The sequence below is a fragment of the Seriola dumerili genome, unplaced genomic scaffold (assembly GCF_002260705.1).
Source record: "Seriola dumerili isolate Sdu_G_001 unplaced genomic scaffold, Sdu_1.0 BDQW01000110.1, whole genome shotgun sequence".
In the NCBI taxonomy this organism is placed as follows: domain Eukaryota; kingdom Metazoa; phylum Chordata; class Actinopteri; order Carangiformes; family Carangidae; genus Seriola; species Seriola dumerili.
Genome location: NW_019174365.1, coordinates 5020429 through 5047170, shown reverse-complemented (window position 1 = coordinate 5047170; position 26742 = coordinate 5020429). Strand labels below are relative to the sequence as shown.

The 26742-nt window shown below is 41.5% G+C and overlaps 1 protein-coding gene across 1 annotated transcript in view; it reads left to right on the top strand.

Moving 5' to 3' along the window:
- sdc3 (syndecan 3) overlaps positions 1 to 8478 on the top strand; it is a 38432-nt gene extending 29954 nt beyond the window's left edge. The window contains exons 3-5 of the mRNA XM_022747730.1: positions 3655 to 4490; positions 5853 to 6042; positions 8064 to 8478. Of these exons, the coding sequence (XP_022603451.1) occupies positions 3655 to 4490; positions 5853 to 6042; positions 8064 to 8230 (1193 nt within the window). The 3' untranslated portion in view covers positions 8231 to 8478. The remainder of the gene's footprint in view (positions 1 to 3654; positions 4491 to 5852; positions 6043 to 8063) is intronic.
- The last annotated feature ends 18264 nt before the right edge of the window (positions 8479 to 26742 follow it).

Below are 26742 nucleotides of genomic sequence, written 5' to 3'. Positions count from 1 at the left end.
GGGTTCTGGGACTTTACCAGTGAGTTGTACACAGACTGTTTTAATGCTGTTACCAGAGACTCAAGGAGTGTATGAACACTGTTGTACAATATTGTCAGACGTACTGTGTCCCTGAATGCATGATCATGGATGAATGGTTTCTAATAGAAGACATTATTGATATATCTCAGCTCCAAGAGTTGGACTTCTATAGTTCTTCTAGAGTTCTTTTTATAGATCAAGAAAGGGTTGATCATCATTATTTGTTTCAAACACTTGAAGGTTTTTGTTTTGGAGAAAAGTTTACTTCATGGATTACATTGTTGTACCTTGGAGCCAGCTTTCTGTTAAAAGTGAGGGGTGGTCTCAGCCGACCAGTCTTTGTTCAAAGGGGAATCAGACCGGGTTGCCCCTTATCTGGGATGTTGTATTCTCTGGCCATTATGCCTTTTTTAAATCAGTTCAGGCAGGGTCTCTCAGGGCTAACCCTTTCTGAGAACAGTGTTTGTCAGTATACGCTGATGATGTCACAGTTTTCTTAACAGGTCAAAATGATGTAAAAAATTCTTGAGCAGAAACTGGCGAAAGTCAATTGTTCTAAATCTGAGGGTTTATTACTGGGGGAGTGGAACAATAAAGAGAAGCCAACATTACCAGCTGGGCTTCAGTGGAACACAGTATTTTTGGGCAGTGAAAACTTTCTAAGTAAAAACTGGGGGGGGGTTTAGTTGAGAAGATCAGTGGCCCGATTGTCTAGATATACTTGGATCCAGCCCCAGTTGTCCTATAGGGGGAGAGCTTTGGATGTTAATAACTTGATTGCCTCAATGTTCTGGCACTGGTTAACAGTTGTAGAGCCTCCAGACAGTCTCCTGAGAGAGGTGCGGAAGAGGCTGGTGGAGGTTATCGCTGGACCAAATCTGATGTTGTTCCTACCCATGGTGGAAGTTGGCCAGGGCCTGATTGACCTCCGCAGTTGTTTTACAGCTTTTCGCCTTCAAACTGTGCAGCACCTATTGTATCATAAACAGCAGCTCTGGAGTAAAACAGCATCTGTGTTGCTTCGTAGGGTCATCAACCTGAACTACGATATGCATCTGCTTCTTCTGGAACTTGCTAGCATGGGATTTACAACCACACCTCTGTGCTTGGGGAACACTTATACAGCGGGTTATAGAATAGGGGCTCCTCCCCTTTCCTGCCATAGATCAGTGGGCAGTCCCTCTTGGCATTTAAAACTGTAGGATGCTCAGCCCTGTCAGTGTAATGAAACCTCTCATAAGAGCTGGACTCACAGCTGCCATTTTGAGCCAGGAGACTGGTTTTAAATCTCTGCGTCTGATGGAGAGATTGTTGAAGGAGGTGATCAGTGCACTTCCTGGTTTTTTCAGAAAGGCATTCGAGGCGGAGTCTGTGGAAGATCAACCAGTTATGTGGCCTGATTTCCCATCTTTGTCTATCCACAGTGGAATGGGGCAAGAGGAAGAAAACAGGCCCTATCTGTCTTTCAAACAACCAGTACTACAGGACTTCATAAGAACATCAAAGAAAGCCTTGTAAGCAGTCACTGTAAAGGTTCTCAACAGAATATCACTAGCACACAGGAGTCGAGGTGGTTGTGTGTGTTGACACCAGGTTCATCTCCCAAAGGCAGCTGGAGGTCTCTGTTCAAACCCCCCATCGAGAAAGGCACTGCGGATCCCCAGTGGAGGGTGGTACATGGGGCTGTGGCTACAAGCATGTGGCACATATACATAATGAGGAATCTCTGCAACACTTGTATAGTCTCTCTGTTCTTCAACGATTGCTTTGAGGTTTAGGAGGGATTTTGGAAGACAACCTGTTTGTTTTTGGTCCTAGGTACATGGCAGCAGAACGCAGAATTTTCACCTTGGCTAACTTCCCGGTAGGTCAGGCAAAAATGAACATCTGGCTCACTAGAAGGGAGAAGATGAAAGGCACAGGGTCTATGGATGCTACACTCATGGTCACATACTATAAAATGATTTCTAACTCAGAAGAATTTGTTTGTTGTGTTTTGGGATATGGAGATGTTTTATGCACTGTAGTGCACCAATCTCTTGTTAACTTCTAAATCACAGAATGTCTGTTTTTCCATTTGTTTCTTTGCATGTTGGGGGAAGGGTGTTATACAATAAGTAAAAGACACTGCATTGATTTTTCTGTGTTCTTTTAATGTAGTTGATAAATTTGACCATTAAAGGATTTGTTAGAGGTCAAAGGTCTCTTCTCTTCTCTTCTCTTCTCTTCTCTTCTCTTCTCTTCTCTCTTCTCGTCTCGTCTCGTCTTGTCTCGTCTCGTCTTGTCTCGTCTCGTCTCATTTTTAAAATACACTCCTACCAGCATTTTCAGGTCATTTTTCTTAAGATCCACGCTAAAGAGCCTAAACGAAAAGAAAGAATTCTTACTAACAACAAAACAAAACATCACAGTCAACATCTGGTCAGGAGAGACAGGCAGACAATTCAGTCTCAGCTGGTTAAACCTCCAATCTGTTCTGTTTTAATACAGCTAAACTCACAATTCACTGTTATTGTTCTCATTTACATGTTTTCTCTCTCTGTTGTCGAGTAAACGAGCAGAAAATAGCAATTTAATTGTGCTTCTGATTGCTGCGCTGAGTCGTCAATAAAATCACTACTTTATGATGCGGAAGTCATTTAGAAAAACAAACATAGCTGTGCATGTGTCATTGGGTATATTGACAATTAAAATGTGTGATCACAGAGAAAGCTAGAGGTGACAGTTGTCTTCCTCAAGGAGCAGTCCACCAATTTTAGTCATTTTACCACAGGGTTATCTTGGGTTGGGTTTGTAAACCTGAAATGCATAACAGAAAGTCTGATTACAAACTGGAATTGTAGAGTTTGAAAGACATGGGTATTCATCAGGCAGGGAGTGTCTGATGAAAACATGCTATCAAGTTGCATTATGGGAAACGTCTTTTGGGGACATGACCTATTATTGGGACTAAAATTCAGGTAATCTTTGCCTCAGCTGCATCGGATTTGACATGTTTTATCTTGTGACAACTTTATAAAAATGCATTACCTCATTAGAGTGGTGCCTCTTTGATTTCACTGCTGCACAGCCCCAACCAGGCTTATGTCATATTTTTCAAATGTAGCCATCTTGGTCCATCATGGAGGGCTTGCATGAACATGGTACATACAGTACCATGTCAAGTAAAGACAAAAGTACTCCCCATACTCCCTATTAGCTACATAGTGGATTATACATATATATATATATATACTGTATGTACCACATATATATATGGTGGATTGAAAAAGGGAATTTGTTTTATGTTAACAAGCCCACAGTGCAATTAACTGCATTTCACAGACCTAAAAAATAACACACCTGTTAGTGATGATGCGAAATGATGATGACTCATCAGTGTCTGAAATCCCAATTTACTGCTCAATAGAGACTAAACTAAACAGTGTGAAATGAATGAAACAGTGATAGACTCAGTTTCTGGTTTACTGTGGGTGCGTGGGCAGGTAGGTTGAGTGGTTGCGAGGTTGTGTTCTACACTGAATTAATTAATTGATTGATTGAAACGTTACATGTTTTAAATTTTTGACAGCTTTGCTTTGTTTTTTTAATTGATTCACTTTTAAATCCGCAATATTCTCTGCTCCTCCTCAGTTCCCGAGATCAGTATGAGGCCGACGTCAGCGGGCGTGTCCTTCACCACAGAAGAGCCCCTACTCCTCTCCACCACTCAGGCCACTAGCCCCGCCCCCTCCGCCTCACCTGCGGCTGAGCCCAGCCCCAACCCCGAGGACCCCACCGCCACCCCGTTGCCCACCGAGGCCGACGGAGAGAGCGGTGCATTCTGGGAGAAAGAGCTAGAGAAGGAGAAAGAGAGAGAGAGGGAGCTGGAGACAGAGAGGCAGAGGGAACTGGAGAGGGAGAGGGCGAAGCAGTTGGAGAGGGAGAGAGAGAGGGAGAGAGAGAAGGAACGGGTCAGAGAGATGGAGAGGGAGAAAGAGCGCGAGCGAGAGAAGGAACGCGAGAGAGAGCGAGAGAAAGAGAGAGAGAGGCAGAGAGAGCGTGAGCTTGAAAGAGAGAGAGAGCTCGAGCGAATCAGGGCCGCTGCTGCCGCCCAGACCACCACCGCCCCGAGGTCACCTGCTTCCGCTCCTGTGGTGACCACCAACCCTGCAACCAGCCCTGCAGAAAGTGCAGCACCCTCTGCTGGTTCGGATGACCTGAGCACCACAGAAGAAGAAGAAGAAGAGGACGTCTACCTGTCACCTGAGCCCACCTCGTTTTACCCGGGCTTTGACATAGAAACCACCACAGAAGAAGACACACCCACCACAGCAGAGACCACACCTGAAGCCACAACAGCAGCTCCTACCACCACCACCACTGTCAAGACCAGGGTCCCCTTCAGGCCCAAGGTTCCCATGACGACAGCCACCCAGGTGATGCCAACAGGGAGAACGACCCGCCCACAGCAGCCCACGACTACACAGGTAGGATTCAAAATGTGGCCACCACCTTCAGATTCTGACTGTGGTACCAAAAGGATATTTTTCTTAAGGAATTTAAACATGTGTCAACAAACCCTAAAGCTACCTTAAGGAGTTGTTCAGCATTTTGTGAAGGACTCTTGTTTGCTTTTTTGCCAGGAGTTAGATGAGAAGATCAATACCACTCTTTTCTCTCAGAGTGAAGTATAGACCTAAAGGCTGGAGTCGATCAGCTTAACTTAGCATAAAGACTGAAAGCAGGGGAAACAACTAGTCTGACTCTGTCCAAGGCTCAAAACCCCCACTCAACAGCGCCTCTAAAACTCATCAGTTAACACAAAATAACTCCAGGGTTTTACTGTGTAACTGGTGAGAAAAAGAAGTGTTGGCAAGTGTATTGGTCTTTGGTCAGAGCGGGGCTAGCTCTCTTTTATGCAACGCTAGGCTAATTGTCTTTGGGTCCGAACTATTTTTTACTATTATATAAAAAGCCAAGGTTCTTAAATGATATGACTGGAGGTAGTCTGTTTTTTGTATTGTGAACAAATCCCATAAAAAAGACCAAAACCAACATGATTGTCAACGTAATACTTTCACTACTGAATACTGTCAGACATCTCTACCTCATCTGTGACTATCAAGCCATTCATTACCACTGATGCCTTTCATCTTTAAAGGCAGATCACAAGTTAAAGGGTTTATGGGAATGTTTTGTCCAGGGCGATTTCCTGAAACTGCAATGGTTTGGCCCATTTATTTTTATATAGTTTTTGGACAATGGTGGAGGTCTTTGGTACAGAACAACAAGATATATCAGGCTTTGGCTGCATGAACAGTACTTGTCAGTGGGATCAATTCATTGTTGATTTAGCTCTTTTTGTGGGATGAGAATAGAATAGAATATCTTAATGTTAATGTCTTATTTGTCTAAACACAAGCAGCTGTACAAGAACTTTGCCTGAATAAAATACAGTCATATATTCATTTCTGTCTATACCAATAAACTATTGAGGTTTGATACCCAGCCCGACTTCTGACTGCCTCTTTAACACTGACAGTTTAATAATTTACAGACCAGTAATTTCTATGATTGGTGTGCATTTGTTTATTTGCAGCAGCTCTGCATTAAAGCATGATGCATTTAGATTTGTCTGGTTTTCCACATTGCAATTACGCTGCCAGATTTTATGAAGTGCGTATATGTGTTGGATAATATGCAACTTTCCACCAGTCAGAATATACAGGGGCTCATTGTTTCAAATGGGAACATGTGCCATGGAAAGTATAACGGCTCCATGAAACAAATGTGATTACATCAAATGTAAATTTCCTGTCGTTAGTCTCATTTTTCTTTCTCTGTCTCAGGAGAGTAACAACGAGGTGGGCGCTGCAGGACCAAGTGGAGATTTCGAAATCCGTGAGGATCGCCGCAATGACCTTGGTCGCGGTGTAATGCCAGGAGATCCTGATCTGGTCGGCAACACAGTGGACGGAGGAAGCTCTGCCGCCCAGCTGCCACAGAAGAACATCTTGGAGAGAAAAGAGGTCTTGATAGGTAAGAATATCTTTGTTTTGATTTTTTGTATGTCATGTCATGTCTGAATTTTTCTCCTGGTTGTTCAGATTTATGTCTGTCTGTCTCACTGTTTGTCCGTCTGATCCATTCCCCTCTGTTATTTTGTCTTTCTGCCAAATAAACCTCTTGGTAATTACCTTGTAGATTGACAGATTACATTTCCCGTTGCCTCCTGTATTCTTTCCCTGCTTTTTGGGAGCTGCAAATATAAACTTTGTATTACCTCACATTCACGTAGTACAGATTCATCACCATAAGTGAATGTGCTACTTATCCCCGTTTGACCCGTTGAGAACAAGCAATCCTCTTCTTGGGTTATCCAACCCCTCCTTTCCCCCCTCTTTTTCTCATCATTTTCCCTCTGGGTAAATCCAATTTCTTTTCAAGTGCCCCCTCTCCTCATCCCAAAGAGCTGTTGTAGAAAGTGAGGGAGCAGCCAACTTGCCTGACCTGACTGGCTCTCTGTCTCTCCTTCAGCTGTTCTGATTGGTGGATTGCTGGCGGTGGTTTTCGCTGATTTCCTGGTCATCGGTAAAGAGCAGGAGGCAACAGACTTTAGAGTAGACTGTCTGTGATAGAACCAAATTACAACTACATGTTGAGCTGATAGCTTCATGTATAGTGCTGTACATACATGCTCGTGCTATTCATTTTGGATTTTCTAGTGGAGTAACATGTTAAGGAAGATGCAAGTATTTACCATCTTTGACCTTTCACACTGATTCAGAAGACTTTTGGATTTTGATTTTTAAGTTCTGATGAAACACTCAATAATCATTCAGGCTTATTTTGACCCCGCCAGATATTTCAGATCATACGGGACTTTGATTGTTTGTTTTTATCTAATCTATCATAATTATTTTAATCTATACAATGCTTCAGTACCATGTTCGCCATCTTAGTTTAGCATGTTAGCATGCCAACAACTGCTAATTAGCACTAAACACAAAGTAAAGCTGAGGCTGATATCATTGGTTTTGATCATAAACCAAAGAACTAGACCAATTAAATTTTTTGTCTTGATGATGTTCATGATGTTAAGGGAAAAGTAATGAGCTCATCAAGGTTTGTGCGACTCATGCTGAGCAGGGGCATTAATGGCCATCCATCCAATAGTTGTCAGGACATTTAAGCCTGGACCAAAGTGGTGGACTGATGGATGGACACTGCCCCCACTTGAGCAGTTTCTCATGTCCAACATTACAAATGTCTTCCTCAGTAAAATCAGAGATGGGAAATGTACATATTTATGCAAAGTATAAGGCAAAAACTGCTTTATCCGACAAAAAGAATATGACTCCTTTTTAAAAAGGTTCAAGTGGATGAAATGGTGTGACAAAAAGGTTCATTACTTTTGCGGTTCTGACAGAGCATGGTGGTTATAATATTTTAAATAGCCCAGCTAGTGTATTTTGATATTGGCAGTAATGGGATAAACACAGTGAACACCTCCCACGTAGTGAATGGAAACAAATTGTTCCTCAAGCATTTAGGAAAATAACAGTTTGTTCTCCGTTTTGGCATCGATACCAATTACTTTAACGAGGGAAATTTTTTTTCCATTTGATAACCACACATTAATCTATTGCTCACAGTAAGAGTTCATTAGCGATGTGTGCAGTGGAAAGTGGGAGAATGCAGCTGCTGTGGATTGGTTACAGCAGCCCCATCAGGCTAAACTACTACGTAGCACTGCAGGGCTGCAATTTAGCACAAAACTGTTGGCAACACAGAACGTATGTTGGCACATTCAGGCCCATCAAGCTTCACTTAGCAGCCAGGTGATAGTGATGCTGTGGTAGCTTTGCTTTGCTTTCAGACTAGGGTTGTTTGTAAAGCAGCGCATGTTTGTAGTCATGTAGTCCACTGCAGGATGTAACAGTGCCTCTAATGGTGTTTTAGTGTTTGTTTATGTGTATTTCTGTGTGTTTGTAGGATCTAGACTGTTATGTTCTGGAAAGGTTTTAAGATATCTACCCTGTTTTTCTGTCTTTCTTCAGCGGTGATAGTTGGAGGCGTGGTAGGCGCCTTGTTCGCCGCCTTCCTGGTGATGCTGCTGGTGTACAGGATGAAGAAGAAGGATGAGGGCAGCTACACGCTGGAGGAACCCAAACAGGCCACCGTCACTTACCAGAAACCAGACAAGCAGGAAGAGTTTTACGCATAACACTCGTACGCCAGAGAGACACCGCACACCGAGGGAGAGAGAAAGATGGAGAGACAGAAGAGAGAAAGATACTCTAAGCCCCCGTCCTCCTCCTCTTCCTCCTCTTCTTCGTTGCTCCCCCCTCATCTGCTCGCCTCTCCTCATCCTTCTCTCCACTCGTCTCCAAAACACTTGAGAGCGCCTTTCTCTCTGCGGACTTGGAACTTTCTTTTCAATGAAAATGAAAAAGAGGACAAAAAAAAAAAAAATCCAAATATATTCTGAAAAAATAACACATACACACAAGATGTTTTTAAAGTAAATGTTGTTATTAATATTCTACAGATTCTCTTGTTCTGTATGTAATAATATGATTATTTTGTAGAAAAACAAAACAAAACACAAGCGCTTAACCTGTGTTTTCCAACACAAAAAAAAAAAGTTCCTCTTCTGTTTTTATGGAGCGAATGAAAAGGCTTAAAAGAAAGAGGAGAGGAGAGGGGTGGAGCGAGCTGAGCGAGACACAAAAGAAAAAAAGAGCGTTTGGCTTGACTCTGCCCCTCACCCCCCCTGCCCCAAAAATACACAGAGCGTCTGGTTGGCCGCACAGAGCCCAGAGTCAAAGGTGAGAGGAAAGGTCTCTTTTGTGCCTTCCATCCCTCTGGTGCTCAAAGACACGCAAACGCACATCCATACAGCCACATATAAACACACGCTTACACACACACACATGCATACACACACACTTGTATCTGCTTGAAGGTGGCTCTGACCTCTCTCTCTGTGCTCGGCCAACCAGAAAACGGTGCTCAACCTTCGGCGTGTTCCACAGCGTCGAGGAGCCGCTGTGGAAACTCTGGCTGGTCGCATCGAAGTTTGCTCCGCGGCCCGTCTGCTCCTGTAAGCTGTACAAAGACTAGTTACGGATAGTAATAATAATCAATAATATATCAATGTTTTGGGCTGGATGGTGAACAATAATAATAATACCGTAATAATAATAATAATACTTAAGCAGGAGGATGTCAATTTAGCAGTTTAAAAAAGTTTATATGTAAATATTGTATCCTTTCTGGCATCACTAACCATCTGCATGATCATGAAGAGTTTTTATTCATCACATCTGTCATCACTTTAGATGAGCTGTGCTCTCATCAACCACATGCACACACAAACACTTACACACACACACAAACACACACACACACACACACACAAACACACACACACACATACAGCGATATGCTTTCTGTGCATTTAAACACACCACATGGACTTTAAATATACTGTAGATCATATCATCCAAACACATATCAATCCCATCATCGTCGTCATCATCATCATCGTCATCATCGTCATTGTGATAGTCATCACTTTTGATACGAGTGAGATCAGGTGGTTTCAATATGTTATTGATTAGTTATCGATCAGTTGCTGGTTGGTTTAGAGTTTGGTCTGTTTGTGTAAAAGCACAACTACGTGTCCAATCATCATTTCATCCGATACTCCCACCCTCACCTCCACCCTCCCCCACCCAACATCACGTCATCTGCTATCCCCCACCCACACATCCTTTGCATGCCTCACTTTGTTTTTCTTCCATCATTGGCTCTCTGTTTGGGGATGGGAGGGGCCTCTGGGAAGCGTGAGGGGCTTTATTGAAGAAACAGGAAGTGTGAATCTGTGCAGGAAGTTGCTCCCACATGCACTAATTCAGTCAAAATTATAACTTATATCATAATTTAAAGCGTCGGTTATGAAAGGACTTTGAATCAGTGCTTATGGTCTCAACTTTAACCTGCGGGACCATTTTGGGGTAGGGGTAATGGGTTTAGGATTCGGTTTGGGAAGGGGAATGTGAGGAGACAGGAGGGCTGTGCTTCTATCTAAGAGATTGTAACAATAACCACACCAGTGCGTCTGGGCTAGTAGCTTCTATTATACTCAGTACTGTAGAACAAAAATGCATGGGAGTCAAAACTATACTAGTCTGGGTGTGTGTGGATGCCTGTCTGTGTGTTTTTGTCTGTGTGTATGTTTCAAAGAAAAAGAGGGGTGAGTTAAAGTTGGAATGTACTGTGGTTGAGTGTGTGTTTACCTACTCCAGCAGTTCTCACGCTCTTCCACAGACAGGTAACACACCTCTTCCACTCCTGTGTGTGTGTACGTCGCCTGCCCCCTCGCTAGTGTGTGAGAATATGTATGTATGTGTGTGTGTGTGTCTCTAAACTTCATCTAAACCCGCCACCTGTGTGTATGTGTGTGTGTGTGTGTGTGTGTGTGTGTGTGTGTGTGTGTGTGTGTGTGTATGCCCGAGTGCTTCACCTTGGTATTTCACAGCAGACTCTTGTGTACACTGACTAGCCTGTCGATGTGTGTGTCTGCGTGTGTTTAGTCTGTTCACTGCTGAATGTGGGGCAGCTGGTCCCTCACAGTGGCTTTCACACACACTGACTGTGTCTTTTCACTGTCTGTCTGTCTGTCTGTCTGACTCTGTCTGTCTGTCTCTCTGTCGCAGGACAGACAGACAGACAGGCAGCACGCCACTTTCTCACAGGCAGGAATGATCTTAACATGTACTGTCTTTTCTAAAGTGACTGTCAAAGTGTAAACATGTGCGTTTGTACCCATATAAGCCTGCGTAGCCAAATAAGATGTGTGTGTGCGAGTAAGGGAGAGAGAGAGAGAGAGGGTGAATTTGTATGTGTGTAAGTGTAGGTATGCGTGTGCAAGTGTGTGCGTATGAAGCCTAATGGAGGCTACACTACTCTATGTTTGCTGTTCCCATTCCTGTTTTTATACATTTGCATTTTTTTAAGGCTGAGTTTCTGTCATTGGCTGAGTGAGCGAGAGGAGGCAGATCCTCCACGCCACCGCCCTGTCACTAATCTGCCACTCTGTTCCAAATAAAAAACCTGATTGGGTAAATCTCTCCTCTTGTCTTTTTTAAGTAAGAAAATAGCAAATAACAAAAGACCAACTTAGTTTGGTTTGATCAATAACTCAAAAATTGAAGAACAGTCACATGACACTCCCAATATGCACTTTGTTTAACACGTTTTTTCCCCCATTATTATTACCAGCAGTGGAACGTATCTTATTACAACTACTCTATCTCCCTATTGATGTCACCTGCAGCTATAACTCAAATTAGATTAAACACAACTTGATTTAAAATGTATGCCCTGTGAGGATGATATGAACTAAAAGAATGCTGATTTTTGAAGCAGGATTGTCCCGATAAAGTTGGGCTAAAATATTAGAGCAATGCAGAGCCCACTAAGGTCTATATTGTACTTTAGTAACATGCATTTAGTTAATATGCCGTGAACCTGCCTGTGGTGGCCAAGGTAATCCAGCTTTGTTCATTAATATAATTTTGTTTTTTTTATATATAAACACTTTGTATAGTGTCTTCCAAAATCAGCAATTCCACCTTTACCTCTTGATGAAGCATTGTAGCAAGAAGGTCCTGGGTTTGAACTGGGCCTGTCAGTGAGGAGTTTGCATGATTTGATCTAGTTTCTTTTTAAACACAGTTCAGTTTGGGTTAACTGGCAACTCTGAATTGCCCTTAGGTTTGATTGTGAGTGTGGTTATTACTGTATGTGTCAGCCCTGTGATAGACTGATGACCTCTCCAGGTCTTCCCTGATTTCTGCTGGGACACGCTCCAGCCCCCTGTGACCCTGCCTAAGGATAAGCAAGTATAGATAATTGATGGAAGGACTTTAAAAAATGGCAGGAATGTCATAGTAAGTGACAATTATACTATAATGGCCCAATCACAAGAATACTGCAGTTTAGGAAGCTCTTTTCATTCACAAAGCAAACTGTGAAAAAAGAAGCTTTTATGTAGCATGTAATGAAATCAAATCAAAATATTGCCAGAATACCCTGTTGACCTTATCACCAGTTATACCAGGTAGCCTACTTGTAAAACTCACAACTACTCTTGATTCTAAATGAGTAACATTTTAGTTAAGCGCCATTGATTTGACTTCATTAACAACACTCTCACCACCCCCTAATTAAAACTACAGTTAATTTCTACATGGATTAATGTGAAGCCATTGATTTAAAAAGTTGGTTCACTCAAAATACAAAAAATATATTTTCTCACTATCCTCTAGTTGTATGTAGAGGAGCAGTTAATTTTTTTATGTATATGTCCAATTTTAAGATGTCTGTCTCTGACATTTCTGCTTTCACATTAATCCAATTTGTGTCTGCACCTCAACAATAAAACATGTTTTAATCCAGAGAACAGACTATCAACATTACAACTTCTCTTGGTAGAGAGTACTGTAAAACTGTCATTGTGGTCTTTGGATTATCCAAAGTAATCAGGACATTGTTGCTGGAAAGACACACTACTGTTGAATTATTTAAATGTAATTTTTCAATGCTGTGAGCATTATAAATGAAATTCTATTCCTCTCCATTTTGCCGCTGTGGAGGAAGAAATCTTAGAGATACATATCTCAAAACCTGGACAAATGATCTGCATGGCCAGTATGTTTCTTGAGCAAACTGACTCTTTAAATTCTTGGTCTGTACTGAGACTCCCCTCTGAGTCCCAGGTTGTGTTCACTGGGTCACTCCGGACTCAGCAGTGTTTGGTCAAACCAGTGGATAAAACAGGCTGCTCAGATTGGAAATATATTTTAGTAACGCACATTCAAAAGAACTCACATGTAGACATGAAGTCTCGCTCCGCTGTTATCACACACCAGCCTTTGCGTGGCCTACATACCATTTCTAACCCACTGACATTACACGCAACCCTGTATGCCTCGATGCTACATCTGACAGAGCTACTGTGTATGTAGCTATAAGCATGATCACAGCCACTTAACACCCCATTTGCACTTGCTGAACTCAGTAAACCCTCATGGGAGAAACAGTCTGAGATGTTATAATTCTTAAGTCATCACATAAAAATGTACTTATGAAATAATTAGATAAACTGACATTGGGGATTTGTGAACACACAAGAAAGGGCATTATTCTAAATTGGTCTTTAGTTCACATTCTTAGCATCATACCAGATGAGACCAAAGTCAGTTGAAGTGGAGGAGTACTGATGGATCTGCAGATGGCCTTCCCTTGATCCAGAGAAGACAACAAGCTGTCCTGGCCTTGGGTAGAGGGCTGCTGATATGGAAATTTTGCCTTTACACAGAGGATGTGGGGGGGTTGCGTGTGAATCTACTTCTGTTAGGGAGGGGTAGAACAGAAGAATGAAGGCTCTACCCTTGCGTTGGGGTAGACAGGAGCTGGTTTACATGTCTGGGGTCCAGCCAGTACCCCATCTGGTGGGTAACGGAGGAACAACTGCAGTTAAGAAAAACTGACCAAGAACCTGACTTTAACCTTGAATTTTCACACCCGACACGCAGTAATTAGGATTGGGAGCTGTACTTATATATAACTGACACAATAGTTTGTGAGCTGTTATATGTGTATGCTTTATTTTATTAAACGTGTCAGTTGGTACATTTTGGGCTTTTGGTGGTGACAACTGGTGACAATGGGTTGAAAGTAGACATTGCTTTGTTTTTAGGGATTGTCAGCTAAGTTCTTGATGCTCTTCAGCCAATAAACCCTTCCTTTGGGTTTCTGGTGTTTATATGATTGAATTTAGATTTCAGGACATATAAATGTAAGTATTAAAGAAATTGAATGAATGAATGAACAGTTAAGTCAACCTTCTGTGAAAACCCAATACACATTAAAATGCGTTTAAGAGCTCAAGTTTCACAATAATCTTGTTTTTAATAACCTATAATATAATTTTATGGTGATTTGATTCACAGGAGTATGATCGTTTTCAATTATAGCCTACACACATTTTTTTTCATTTTAGATGCCCGGTCCCATGAAAATAGCTGTTGAAATGTAATTGTCAGTTTTAGGAAGATACTACAGATATCATTCCCACCATCAGTGTTGCATATTGTTGTGACACTATGGAAGTTATGGAGAGATCATTTAGTTTTATCACTGAGTATAGATGCACTGTGTACTACACAACATATTTTATTTTTCATGTCATGTTATAGGCCTCACTTGTGTATATGAACATGTAAGGGGGATTAGGGTAATAAAACAAAATAAATTAAATGCGAACCATGTAAATCTTAGGTATTGTATAAGTTATTTGTGGCACATTCAGGTTGATTTCTTGCTCGTAATTGTTGATTCGTGAATATAAATTAGGGTCAACATAACAAATTTGTTAATCAGTTAAAACACAGAGTCAGAATTCAAGTCACAGTCAGTAAATCAAACAATAAATCTTTCCAAACTAATGGCACTTGGGGTACAAATATTGTTTGTATTTATCTCTGCTGATTGTATCAGGTTTGGTGAGGACCTGTTCTGGTCGCTGATTGGCTGGTTCATTTCAACGCGATAATTCTCCGTCACACTGCTGGGGTAGGTAATCAATCAATCAACCTCATTAGCTTCCAGTCCGGGAGCAATTCGCTTCGTGACCCTGCGTGGCTTAATTGATTATTAGTACACGTTTATTGGTTTTGACGCTGGTGTGAGGCGCTAATATGGATGAAGACTGTGATATAGCTGAAGATTTCGGTAAGGCCATTTAATTTAGGCAAACTGCTGTAATCATGTACTGGCAATTGACACCTTCGACCAAAGACAAACGAGTGAACGTCTTTATCATTTCAGCTTTGAAAGACTTTTAAAACTTTCTGGGTGTATTTAAAGCTCATAATCTTTCCTGCGAGGTGCAGCTCCCCGTGCTGCTCGGATCCACAGAGACAAATTAAGAATTTAAACTCCGTTATTAACATTCACGACCCGGTGTTTGTAGACGGGGACAGGTTAGCTGGGTTAGCAGCAGCTAGCCGGTCCGAGTTAATTAACGGTCAGGTGAGGTGCCTGCACAGCTGGGACACTAATTAAGTCACTGCAGGCTGCAGCTCCTCCTGAGGATGACGTTTATCAGGTTTCAGTCAACCTGCAGGTCACCACATGACTCATGAAATATGAAAGGAATAACTCCTCTAACATGGTCAAGTTATTTCTTACAATATAGGTAGTGGTTATGGTGTAAGAATCAATATTTATGGACTCCAGGGATTTTAATTCAAAAATCTAATCTAAAAATCTAAAACAAAATCTAATGGAATAGACTACAATATATCTTACCTTAAAAGATCATTGAGTGTGAAAATAGTTGCAAACATGGTCCTTAGCCAGGATCTTAGATATTCAGAGGTGTGTGTATCCCACGAACTCTCTAAAATATTTTTATTATTTAGAATTGTCACATTTTATTTATTGAAGGACCTGTTTCATTATATTTTCAGTACTTTTTTAGCTACATTTATAGTAGAGCTGACATCAACAACAATTTTGATGGTCATTTAAATCCATTTTTAATCAAAAATGCCAAAAATTCTTTTATTCCATTGAATATTTTGTTGCTTTTCCATGATAGTAAATGATAGTAAACTTTGGTTTTGGAGTGTTGGTTCAATGGTTCGAGGCTTCACAGAACCTGCAGAAAAATAAACAACCTCTCACTTCACTCTGTTGCAGACTGTCCAAGCCTTCTGTGTGAAGAACTGGAGGATCTGGAAACAAAGAATGATCAAGGGAGGATGAGGAGGAGGAGAGAAGGACAAGAGGAAGTGTTTAATCAGAGGGAGGATGAAGAGGCGGGAGGGGAGACACATCGTGCAGAGAAGGAGGAGGAGAAAGAAAAGAAAATGTCCGAAAGGGAAGTGATGGTGACAGAGGGAGAAGAGGAGGAGCAGGTGAAGCCAGAGAGTAGGCTGGAAGTGGAGGAGGTACAGGAGGTGCAGATGGAGGACAACAAGACTGAAAACAACAAGGAAACAATTTCTGATAACCCACAGAATAAAGCAACAAAAAGTTTAGAAGAGAAAGATGAGCAGAAAAAGAGTAGGAGGAGGCGAGCTAAAAAGCAAAGCGAAAGAGTGAGAAACAGGAGAGGAGTAAAAGATGTCAGTGAGAGGTTTGAGGAGGAAAAGAAGAGTCAGATACAGGAGTTATCAGCGATGAGCTCAGAGGAGAGCTGGGCTCTGTCGGAGCCTCCCTTTGGACTGATGAACAGCTGTGACTTGTCCGACCCCATCTACCTGGGTTGTGGGGGGGTGGGGCCGTATTGTCCCCCAGTTTCTATTCCGCTGCTGTACTCTGCACAACCCCCAGTCCCGAATCAACCTGCACCTCCTCAGCCCCACGGGGCAAAAAGGCCTCACAGCCCCCTTCTGCCTCACAGTCTCCCCCAACAAGGCCCACCGCCTCTCGAGGTGAGAATAGAATAGGATAGATGAGTTAGCATTGCATTTCTATAGCATTGTAGGGCTCATGATGGATAGTTTTAAAACAAAACTTGTCTAAACCTGGTGCCCACAATTACCCACAATACAATGTAACCTCTGACTGTTGGGGTAGAGATTCAGTTGTGTTATGCTAGTAGTGGCTATGTAGCTTCAAGCCTTTACAAAGTTTATTATGTTCAGTTTTTGTTGACGTTGGCAGACGTATAAACTCAAATACGTTTTCATTCTTGAGGTTAGTAGTGTTGTGCTGGACTACATTATATTGAGAACTGCTTAAATTTTTTTATTCTCCCTATTTACAGACATGGTTCGGTGAAACTTTTGGATGTTAGGAAGACAATAGAATAAAGTCCTGTGGGTTTAGATGATGTTTGGCTGCAGAGAATGAAGTGAGACACTTAAGCATGTTCTAGTAAAGATCTCCAGGTCTCTAATGATAACTAATATCTTGTGTATAATCACAGTGTAGTGCATATGAAATGATGCACACCTACAACCTTCTGCAATTTTAATGATGCTGCTGTAAAATAACATCCCGGATTTAAATATTTGCCTCAGTGTGTGATGTAGTGTGATATTCGTAGGCGATAGAGCCTCATTGAAGCATTTGAACAAGCACACGCAGAATTTGATAATGTCAGACTGTGGCAGATCATTTCATCTATTTGCGCAGCTATGTGAGTGGAAGTGGGGAAAACGGATTATATTTTATCATTATTTGGCAGTATGACATACTGTTACCTACACCATGAAATTTGTCAGTAATCTATATTTTGTAGGAAAGCTTTGTTCACCACCCAGAGTCATAAGTAATCACAGATAAAGTCATGGGTTGAGCAATAGCAAGAAATTTCAATTCCCTTGATTCCAAGCCTAAGGGGCACTCTTTACAAAATAAAAGTAAACAGGGAAGCAAACTTAAACCTTATAATCAGAAAAACTGCTTGGTCTGCTACAACGTTGCCTGTGAATCCATCTTGTTATTTGAACGATGGATAGATGCTGATTATCTGACTGATTGGCAGGAATGTAATCATAAGCTTTTTGATTATCATTTAATTGTTTAATCCCTTTTTTCAAGCAAAATTAGATTGTCCTAGCTTTCACAAATGTGAGATGCTGCTTTTTCTTGTCTTAATTGCAGTAAATTAAACTGTCAGACAAAAGAAGCTATTTGAAGACAGTACCTTGGCCTCTGGGAAATTGCAATGGACATTTTTCTATATTTTCTGATGTTTGATTGACCAAACAATTAAGAAAATAATGGCAGATGAATTAAAAAAAATGTTTTAACCTGCAGCCCTAGAGTATAACATACAGTATCAGTGTCACACACTGGAGGCGCACAGACAATACTGAAATTAATTACTTGGTCCTTGAAAATCTGAACAAGTTTCTATTTCCAAAAAGTCATTGTTGCATTGCCTTCTGTGGGCTGAAACATTCAACTGTGCAGTTCTTGGCACACATCAGGGCTGTTTTGGCAGACAAACATCCATGGTGACTTTTGATCTTCACCTCACTTTTTTACCTCCTCCAAACTAGTGTTCGGCTTTAAAGAAATATGATTATTGACTCGACTATTAGAAAATCATAATTTTAAAGTTAAAACACAGTAAAACAGACAAATTTCAACTGGTTGAATTTGGCTGAGATGATCAACACAGAAGTAATGTTTGCCTGGTTCATGGTAGATGGAGATAACCCAGGTCTACTCCACCCGACGCTCCATCCGCTACAGCACCAGGGGCAGAGGGCGGGCTCTCAGCTTCCCTCTGCTGCCAGGGTTAGAGGCTGTGGACAGCTGCCTGCTGCCTCCTGCACCAAAGAAGAAAACACGAACACTCTACAGTACTGGTAACCGAATTGCCTGTTTGTCCAGGAGCGTTCAGATTTGACTTTGCAAATACTTGACATGCTTTGTGTGTGTATGTGCGTGTGTTTGCATGTATACATGCGTGCAGATCAGTTAGAGCATTTAGAGGCCCTGTTCCAGGAGGACCACTATCCTGATGCAGAGAAAAGGAAAGTCATTGCAGCTTCAGTTGGCGTCACACCTCAGAGAATTATGGTTAGACAGCCATCCCTCTCTTTTGATCTTCTTTTTTACTCCTTTCCGTTGATAAATTGACAGTCTACTCTGTCCCTACTAACCTTCTATTTATCTCTTTGTCAAATTCTATTTTCTCTCCTGATCACTCTTTCTGCATCTGTATGATCTGCTGTTCTGTGTCCCAGGTCTGGTTTCAGAACCGCAGGGCTAAGTGGAGGAAAGTGGAGCGGTCCATCACAGCAAAGGTTGAACACAGACAGAGTAGAGCTGGATGCAGCAGCAGCCCCCCACATCACCAAATCAACCCCACCCTGCCCACGCTGGCATCTAATAGGTCAGTAAACTCCCTTTTAGTTACAGTATGTTCTAATGGCATTTTTAGGAGATTTTTTTTCTAACATAATGCGAAAATACTTGATATTATACTATTTGATGCATGACTTAATGTTAGTTATGTTTTCTCTTTTTCAGTAAGGGAGCACCCTCTTTTCCTGGTCACTTTGCCACCAAGCATCCCCAGCTTGTCCCTGCGGCACCTTCTTTCCCCACCCTATCTAACCAGACCCCACCCTCCTACAACAACCTGCTGGCCAGCCTCAACAGCCCAGGTATAGAAATCCACGTACATTCAGGCATACCACTCATAATGCAGGAGGCTATTGTGCTCCATAATTATGACTCAAAATAAGTTTGGTTGCTCAGAATTATGCTATATCCCTGACATAACCAGAGTCACAACACATTTGTTATTTTCTCGTGTGAAAATACAAGTTTTGCTAAATCATGAACTCAAACTAGATTATCTTAATTTTTGAATGTTAGTACAATCCATTAGCAGCAACATGGCACCTTCTTCATAGCTGGAGGTTTAGTAATCTTTGTTCAGAAGGGTAAAGAAAGTACAAAGTTACAGTTTTTTACACTGTCAAACACTATCTAACTGTTTTGTTGTTGTACAAAGTCTAAGGTTGTGTTTAGATAGAAAAAAAACCTCAGCAAAAAAACTAGTGGCTCAATTTTACTAAAATGCAATGTGGTCTCATCCATCAAATTGCTATGCGTCACGTGTCACTATATTTGCAATGACACATTCCTGTCAGACTTTTTAACATGAGTGCTATATTTTTATTGTTTACCTGGCGATCAAGTAAGAATAAATTCACAGGGTTGTAAAATCTTGTTTCACAGTGTAATAATACAGTTGGGTTTCTTTTGGTCTGAATTGCTGCTAAGTGAATGTGCTACCTCAGAGTTGTAAGTGAGGGCACCAAAGCCCCTTAAATATTCATCATCTGTTTTCACACAATTAAACATTTTATCAAAAATGAAATAAGCGGCTTTAAAAACAGTTTGTAGTGGGACCAGTCATCAGTCTTTGGTGTATTTTCCTGCTCATAAAAGGAGCTGTATTTTGATGCCATAGAAACACGTGATTTTAGTTGAGCAAGGTTCAAGCTCATTGCTTAGTGGATCTTCAAGCTGCATGTTGAAATAGTAAAATTCTCTAGAAACCCAGCTACAGTATTTCTTTAATCTCTGTTAATCTGTGTGTTTCATCTTCAAGGTCAATCCAGAGTGAGAGATGGGGCCCAGCACCAGCTTTCATCTCAGGGCGGGCTGACAGAATACCACCCCCGTCCTATGCACAGCCCTCCCCCCCTGCGGCGAGCCAGTCTCCCACTTTTCACAACGACGTACAATCCCTCCAACCCCACTCCACCTCTCCTTAACACCCCAGCTCACACGCCGCCTCTGTTTCTGGATGCTCTGGAGGGCGGCTCCACCTTGGCCCATCGTGACACCCAGTCTCTGCAGACTGACACCAGGTCAGTTCAGCTCAACACACAGCAGACTGTGACATGAATACTAGACGATGATTTGAACAGGGACATTGGGTACAAGAGATGACAGGAGGACAGACTGCAGACACGAGCAGGGATCCTGTGAAATACTGATATAATGATGGCTCACACAGTGCCTGTGGTAGTGGGGAGTCAGTTTCATCTGGCATGCTGAAATATTTCAGAAATCATGCTGAGAATCATCTCAGTTAGAAATTGCTTTGTGCAAAATTATGTTTGTTTGTTTGACTACAATTATGTATCGCAGCACTAAAAAACCTCCCAATTCAAGCCAATGCTAAAACAAACAATGAATATAAATAAATTTCCCAGCCCTGCTATTAAAGAGACTTAAAGGATCAGTTTGCCCAAATTATAAAATTACATATTTTTATTTGAATTACAAAAATTATATTTCCTTTAAAATTGTGTTCTGTTTAGTAATTGTCCTGTCTTGAAAACACTGTGCTTTTGATGTGAAATGTAATTTTCAAAACTTAGAGCACAAAATACATTCATCTCCACAGTATTTGTATGGTGGCATAAACCTCAGCTAGATTCGTGTAGAGATAAGTGAGAATGAGTTTGTAGTTATACTAGTGGCTTGGTGCCATCATCAGGTCAGAATTTTAATTTGGAGGTTCAAACCTGTTGAACATCAACAAGCTAGTGCTGCTACAGTGAGCATGTTTGCATGCAGATGTTTAACATTTAGCTTAAAGTACCACTGTGCCTAATTATAACCTCGCAGACTGATTGCATGGCTGTAGAGTCTTAGTCTTGCTGTAATTTGGATGAACTGACCCTTTAAGAGGGTGCTCTGATGACAGTTAGTGATTTACAAAGTGATTTACAAAATAATTATTATATATTTCAGAAGTTCCCAATCAATTTCTGTTGGGCCCCCTTTTGGATGAAGATCTTGATAGTCATTTCTGACAGTCCATTCACTCATTTGCCAGGAGTGCAGTATTCAGCCTTCACTGAACACCAACTTGGAAACTCCATGCCTCCTAGTTTTGGAACAGAGCGATAAAAAGACAGATGCACTGGATCAGTTATATGGAAATGTCTTGGCAGGTTTACAGTTTATGAGGCAACTCTGTTGTGACACAATTTATATTTAGTATGTGTGTTTGTGACTGAACTCTTCTATGTGTTGTCCCCAGTTCTCTGTTTGACTTTGGGGAGAAGCTCGATTACCTGACGTCCAACCAACAGAACAGTCTGTCCTACCAGCTCCAGACCTCCTACCCCACCAGCCAGCCCCAGCACCAACCTCAGGCATCTCTACCCCGCATGGCCTACCTTACTCCCTCCCCCTACCTCACCCCCAACCCTCCAGATTCCAACCCTACCTCCTACCTGACCTTTGGCCCTGGAGGAAACTCCACTGGGGTGGTGACCTACTCCACAGGAGGCCACGCCTACTTCCAGTCCCAGAGTGCTGGACAAATAATGCTGCAGTCCACTGGGCATCATGGTGAGTCACTTTGATTTGATTTGATTCATTTATTTATGTAGCCAAAAAATACACCAGTCAAGGGGTTAACATGTGAAAGTGAGTGGTCCCAAAAATGGAAAAAATGCTACAAAACATCAAACAACATAGTCATACATCATTACAGTATAAACCAAAAAATAAATATCCACACATACAATTGTAATTTATTTAGATATCCATAAATAAAAGATATTCCAATAAATAGTAAAATTTAATTTACAACTTGTTGCCTTACTCCATAAATAAACCTGTAAAGGCACCTCTAAAATTTCTTCTTGCTGTCAACTTGTGACAAGACGTGTGTATAAAAAAGGACCATCTGTCTACATTATTTACATTAGGTGTTATAAATGATTGCACTGTCTCTGATGTTAAAGTCACCCCATTCAGTCATAGTTGTGAATGACTTTTACAACTGTGAATTTCCATTTCAAGGTTTTCTTTGATGATAATTGTAATGTTACTCAACATGGGAATCCTATATGATAATTACTTATGTAATTATTTAAACTTAGACACTCAGGGCCGGAGGCATAATGATGTAATGGTTTATATGGGTATAGTGAACGCAATATACATGAACACAATATCTCAGTAACGTCCTGAGGGAATTTCTTCAAATTTGGCATAAATATTCACTTGGACTCAAGATGAACTAGTGAGGTTTGGTGGTCAAAGGTCAAGGTCAAGGTCAAGGTCAAGGTCACGGTGACTTCACAAAACAAGTTTTTGGCCTCTTGAATGTGATATCTCAAGGCCGCCTTGAGAGAATTTCTTGAGATTTGGCACAAATGTTCACTTGAACTCAAACATGAAGTGATCAGATTTTGTGGGCAAAGGTCAAAGTTCAGGGTCACAGTGACATCACGTTCTTGTGACTGCGATATATCAGGAATGCCAGGGAGCATTTCATCACATCTAGAACAAACATTCACTTGGACTCGAGGATTAACTGATTAGAATTTGGTGATCAGAGGTCAAAGGTCAAGGTCAGTGTGACCTCACAGAACATGTTTTTGGCCATAACTGACAAATTCATAAGCTTATTATGACACAATAACACAAATGTCTACTAGCATAAAATGATGAAGTGATGATATTTTATATCCAAAGGGTCAAAGATCAACTTCATTGTGACATCATAATGTTATGCAAAAAAACTTCTGGCCATTATTCAACACTGGAACTCAGGAAGGCGAGATTATGATCATATTTCCTGCAACTTGGCTGGTTGGCAAAGGCATACAACCGCGAGGCGGTAATTCTAGTATACTATCAGCCCAGAGATTTCATAACATCCAAGGCTTGGAAAAGAAAATGAACAGGACTTTTTTTTCTGGAATAATCCTCACTTTGCTTCTCTGCTGCAGTCAGGTAACGAGCAAGAACCACACCATCAATTGAGAGTCAAATATAGTTGTTTGTTTATTTTGATGTTTTTGCCTTTTATTGATAGGGACAGTTAACCTGTAAACATAGGGAGAGAAAGGGAAGTGACATTGCACAAAGGGTAATTGGCTGAAATAAGGAAAATTTCTATTATATGGTTTGTGTCTTAGCCACTTGGACACCAAGACACCCCAATAAAACTGTTAATTGAATATGAATTTTTGAGTAAAGATTGGCAGATGAGAATGGTGTAGCAGGATGATGTCTGTGGGGTGGGGAAAGCTTTGGGGAAGAGCTGCCAAGCTCTGGGGCACAGCCAATGTCAGGACGCTAATGAAAGATAAGGGATGAGAAAGAGAAAGGGGGAGTTATGGTGGGCACAGAAAACAAAACAAACAGGTATGTAGGGCAGGTAAGCATTTTTAGATGTATGATAGGAGGAGAATTATTTTCAGCTAAATTATCTCTAATAAAGCTCAGTTGTCACATGTCTATTTGAATCTGTGTGTGTTTCCTTTCAGGTGGGATCACAGCGTACCAGTCATACCCGTGGGGAAGCATGTACAGCCAGCCAGCCATGCACCAACGTACTCAGTGCCCTCCAACTTACCCTGCCAGCTTGGGGGTTGCTCGAGACCACCAGCCACCCTCCTCCACCACCCTGCCTCCACCCTCATTCTATCCCCGGGGGGATCTCGGGCTCTCACATGCAAACTCCCAGCGCTCATCACACACCCAGACACACACCACCAGCAGCAGCAGCAGCACCACCTCCCTCCCACCTGTGTCCACCCTGCGGCCCTCACACCTCAGAGCAGAGAGCACTCCAACCAAGGTTGTATCCCTGTTGCCTTCTCAGGTCAGCCCTACCTCTCCAGAAAGCCCTCCAGTGCCCCCTTGTGTCAAGATTGAGTATGACAGCCCCCGAGAGATTCACAGCCACTTCCACTGTGACTTCTCCCCCATACATTTTTGACCATATATTTGTGGGTGCCTGAGAGAGTGTGTGTTTAAAGTATCTGTGTAAGTATGTCCTGTGTATGTGAGAAAGTTTCTGTACTTTCTATAGTCTCTATTTGCATAATCATTAGGATGCTATCAGTATTAATATTAATGTCAGCAAGCTAGGTTGGGCTGCATTTAGCTGGGCTGCAATAAATGCTCACTGTTCTGTTAATCTTTTATTCCTGCATTTAATTTGCTTTGCCATGATGTCAATTAAGGATTCCCAACCTTTTTTGCTCCGCTGACTTTTTTTATTTCATTTTTGTTGTGGGCTGGAGGATGGGTGGTTGGGGGTGGTGGGGTAAGGTAACTGTTCTCCATATCCCATCAGAATATGCATGCACGTTCACAAATGAGCGTTTTGACTGTTTAGTGATCACCTCCAAACACACAAATAAATACTGATACCAACTTAGAGAATGACAGCAAGATAAAGTCAGACAGAAAAGAGACTGCACACGTTCATTTTAAGTCCCCCTATTTAACATTTATAAGCAGTATCTAAACATTTAATAAAAGGTTTAAGATATACTGTAATGTTGTATGCAGATATAAGTGTTTTTTATGCACTGTATTTGTCAACAACTATAAGACTTCCTGTGGGCATCAATAAGATGGCATATAAACAGACAATGATTGATATTACAATAAAACACAGTTTTGATAATATAAAATATATCTTCACTGAAGTTATAACTGTTGACAAATATTGTACATTAAAAGTGTTGCCCAGAAACCTAACTTTATTTGGTTCATATTTAAATAAGGTCACTTACAAACAAAGAAATAAGAATACAGATAGACTTCTCAAGATCACTGAGATCAGGTTTCATGTCCAGCTGAGTGATGCAAAGGTGGTGATGACACACAGGTTATCCTGTACGCTTATGATTGGCTGTAGTTGATAATATAGATTGTTGTCAGTGTATTGCCAGACATGACAGGGAGTGATTACGATAAATGCAACAAACAGACTGGCCTAAGTTCAGTATAATTACTGCGCAATTGGATAGATAGATACTGTGTTAATCCCAGAGGAAATTCTAGGAAATTCTAGTATCAGTTATATAATCAAAATTCAGCTTTGTCATATGGTTTGCTTGTGGCCCTATTGCGAGTGTTCCAGGGCCCAGTAACGGTCCACAGTCCAGGTGTTGGGAACCTTTGATTGACATGAGATTTGCTGCTTATATGACTCATTTCAGATGAGCCTTTAGGCCACAAGAGGGCGCTGTTCTTTTGTGTGAGACAACTGCATACTATGATGTATTAAACAGCTTATTGTTTCTCTGGGGGACCTCTGTGGTGGTGGTGGTGGGGGATATGTGACAGTCTCTAATCCGATGGAGAAGAAGAATGACAGTTGTTTCTGGGGTAGAGGTATCCCAGACGATCAGTGACGCAGCCTAAATCCTTAATCTGTGTTGCCATCTGCTGTGCTCACACATTTACTGCACTTTCTGCAGAGTTTATTCTTAGTATGCGAGTCAGTTGCAGGGGATAGCGTAAACCAAATCCCTGTATGAAACTCCGCCTCTGAAAGAGCTCAAGGCATTTTCCTGAGACTAGAAAAGACATTTGGGACCAATGTGTCATTTTTGCTCTCAGTAGTCAAAGTAAAACAAAAAGTTTCTTGTTTTAACTCTCGTTAATATTCCTGGTTCATAGTCCTGCTGTATATAAAAAGTAAAGTTTGAAGTGAAGCTTGGATGACGTGGGAGTGAGAGAAGGAAGTGTTTGATGAGAGCGAGGAGGAGGTGGCAGGGACCAGGGGAGCAGCTAAAGGAGGAGGGAGATGGAGGAGTGAGGCAGTGTGTTGGTCTGGGAACAAGGGAGGAGAGCTGAGATGAGCTGTTGCTATGGGAGGAGGAAAGGATGATGGGTGGGCTCTGCCAGCAGGCGTGGGAGGGAGAAGAAGATGGGGATGAAGGAGGAGTGTGTTGTAGCACAGGAGGTTCTGGGATGAACAGAACTGTTGGTTATGTAACTGCTGTATTTGGGTTTTTAATGAACCTCTCTCTTCCTGCTCACTGGCTACTGAGCTGTTACTGTTGGCAGGAGGAGTGCAGCATAAACACACACACACGCAAATACACACATAAAAACTTAATTTGCAGTGCAGAAATTTCTCAAACTCGCTTGCATGAAGAAACACACACACAACGCATTCATTTCAGGAATGAAACCCCAAGAGTGAGAGCACTATTCAAACTTAGTACAGTCAAGTTTTTCCTCTGGATTTTAGTTATATTTATTCTTTATATATATTTGAAGCTTGTCACTGCGTATCTGTCTCTCAGTGTTGTGCACGTTTTTCAGATTTCCTCATATTCATGTGTCAGTGAGCTTACATGTGTTACTGAGGAGAGTTTCATGTAGTTTTAAGTTTGTAATTACTTT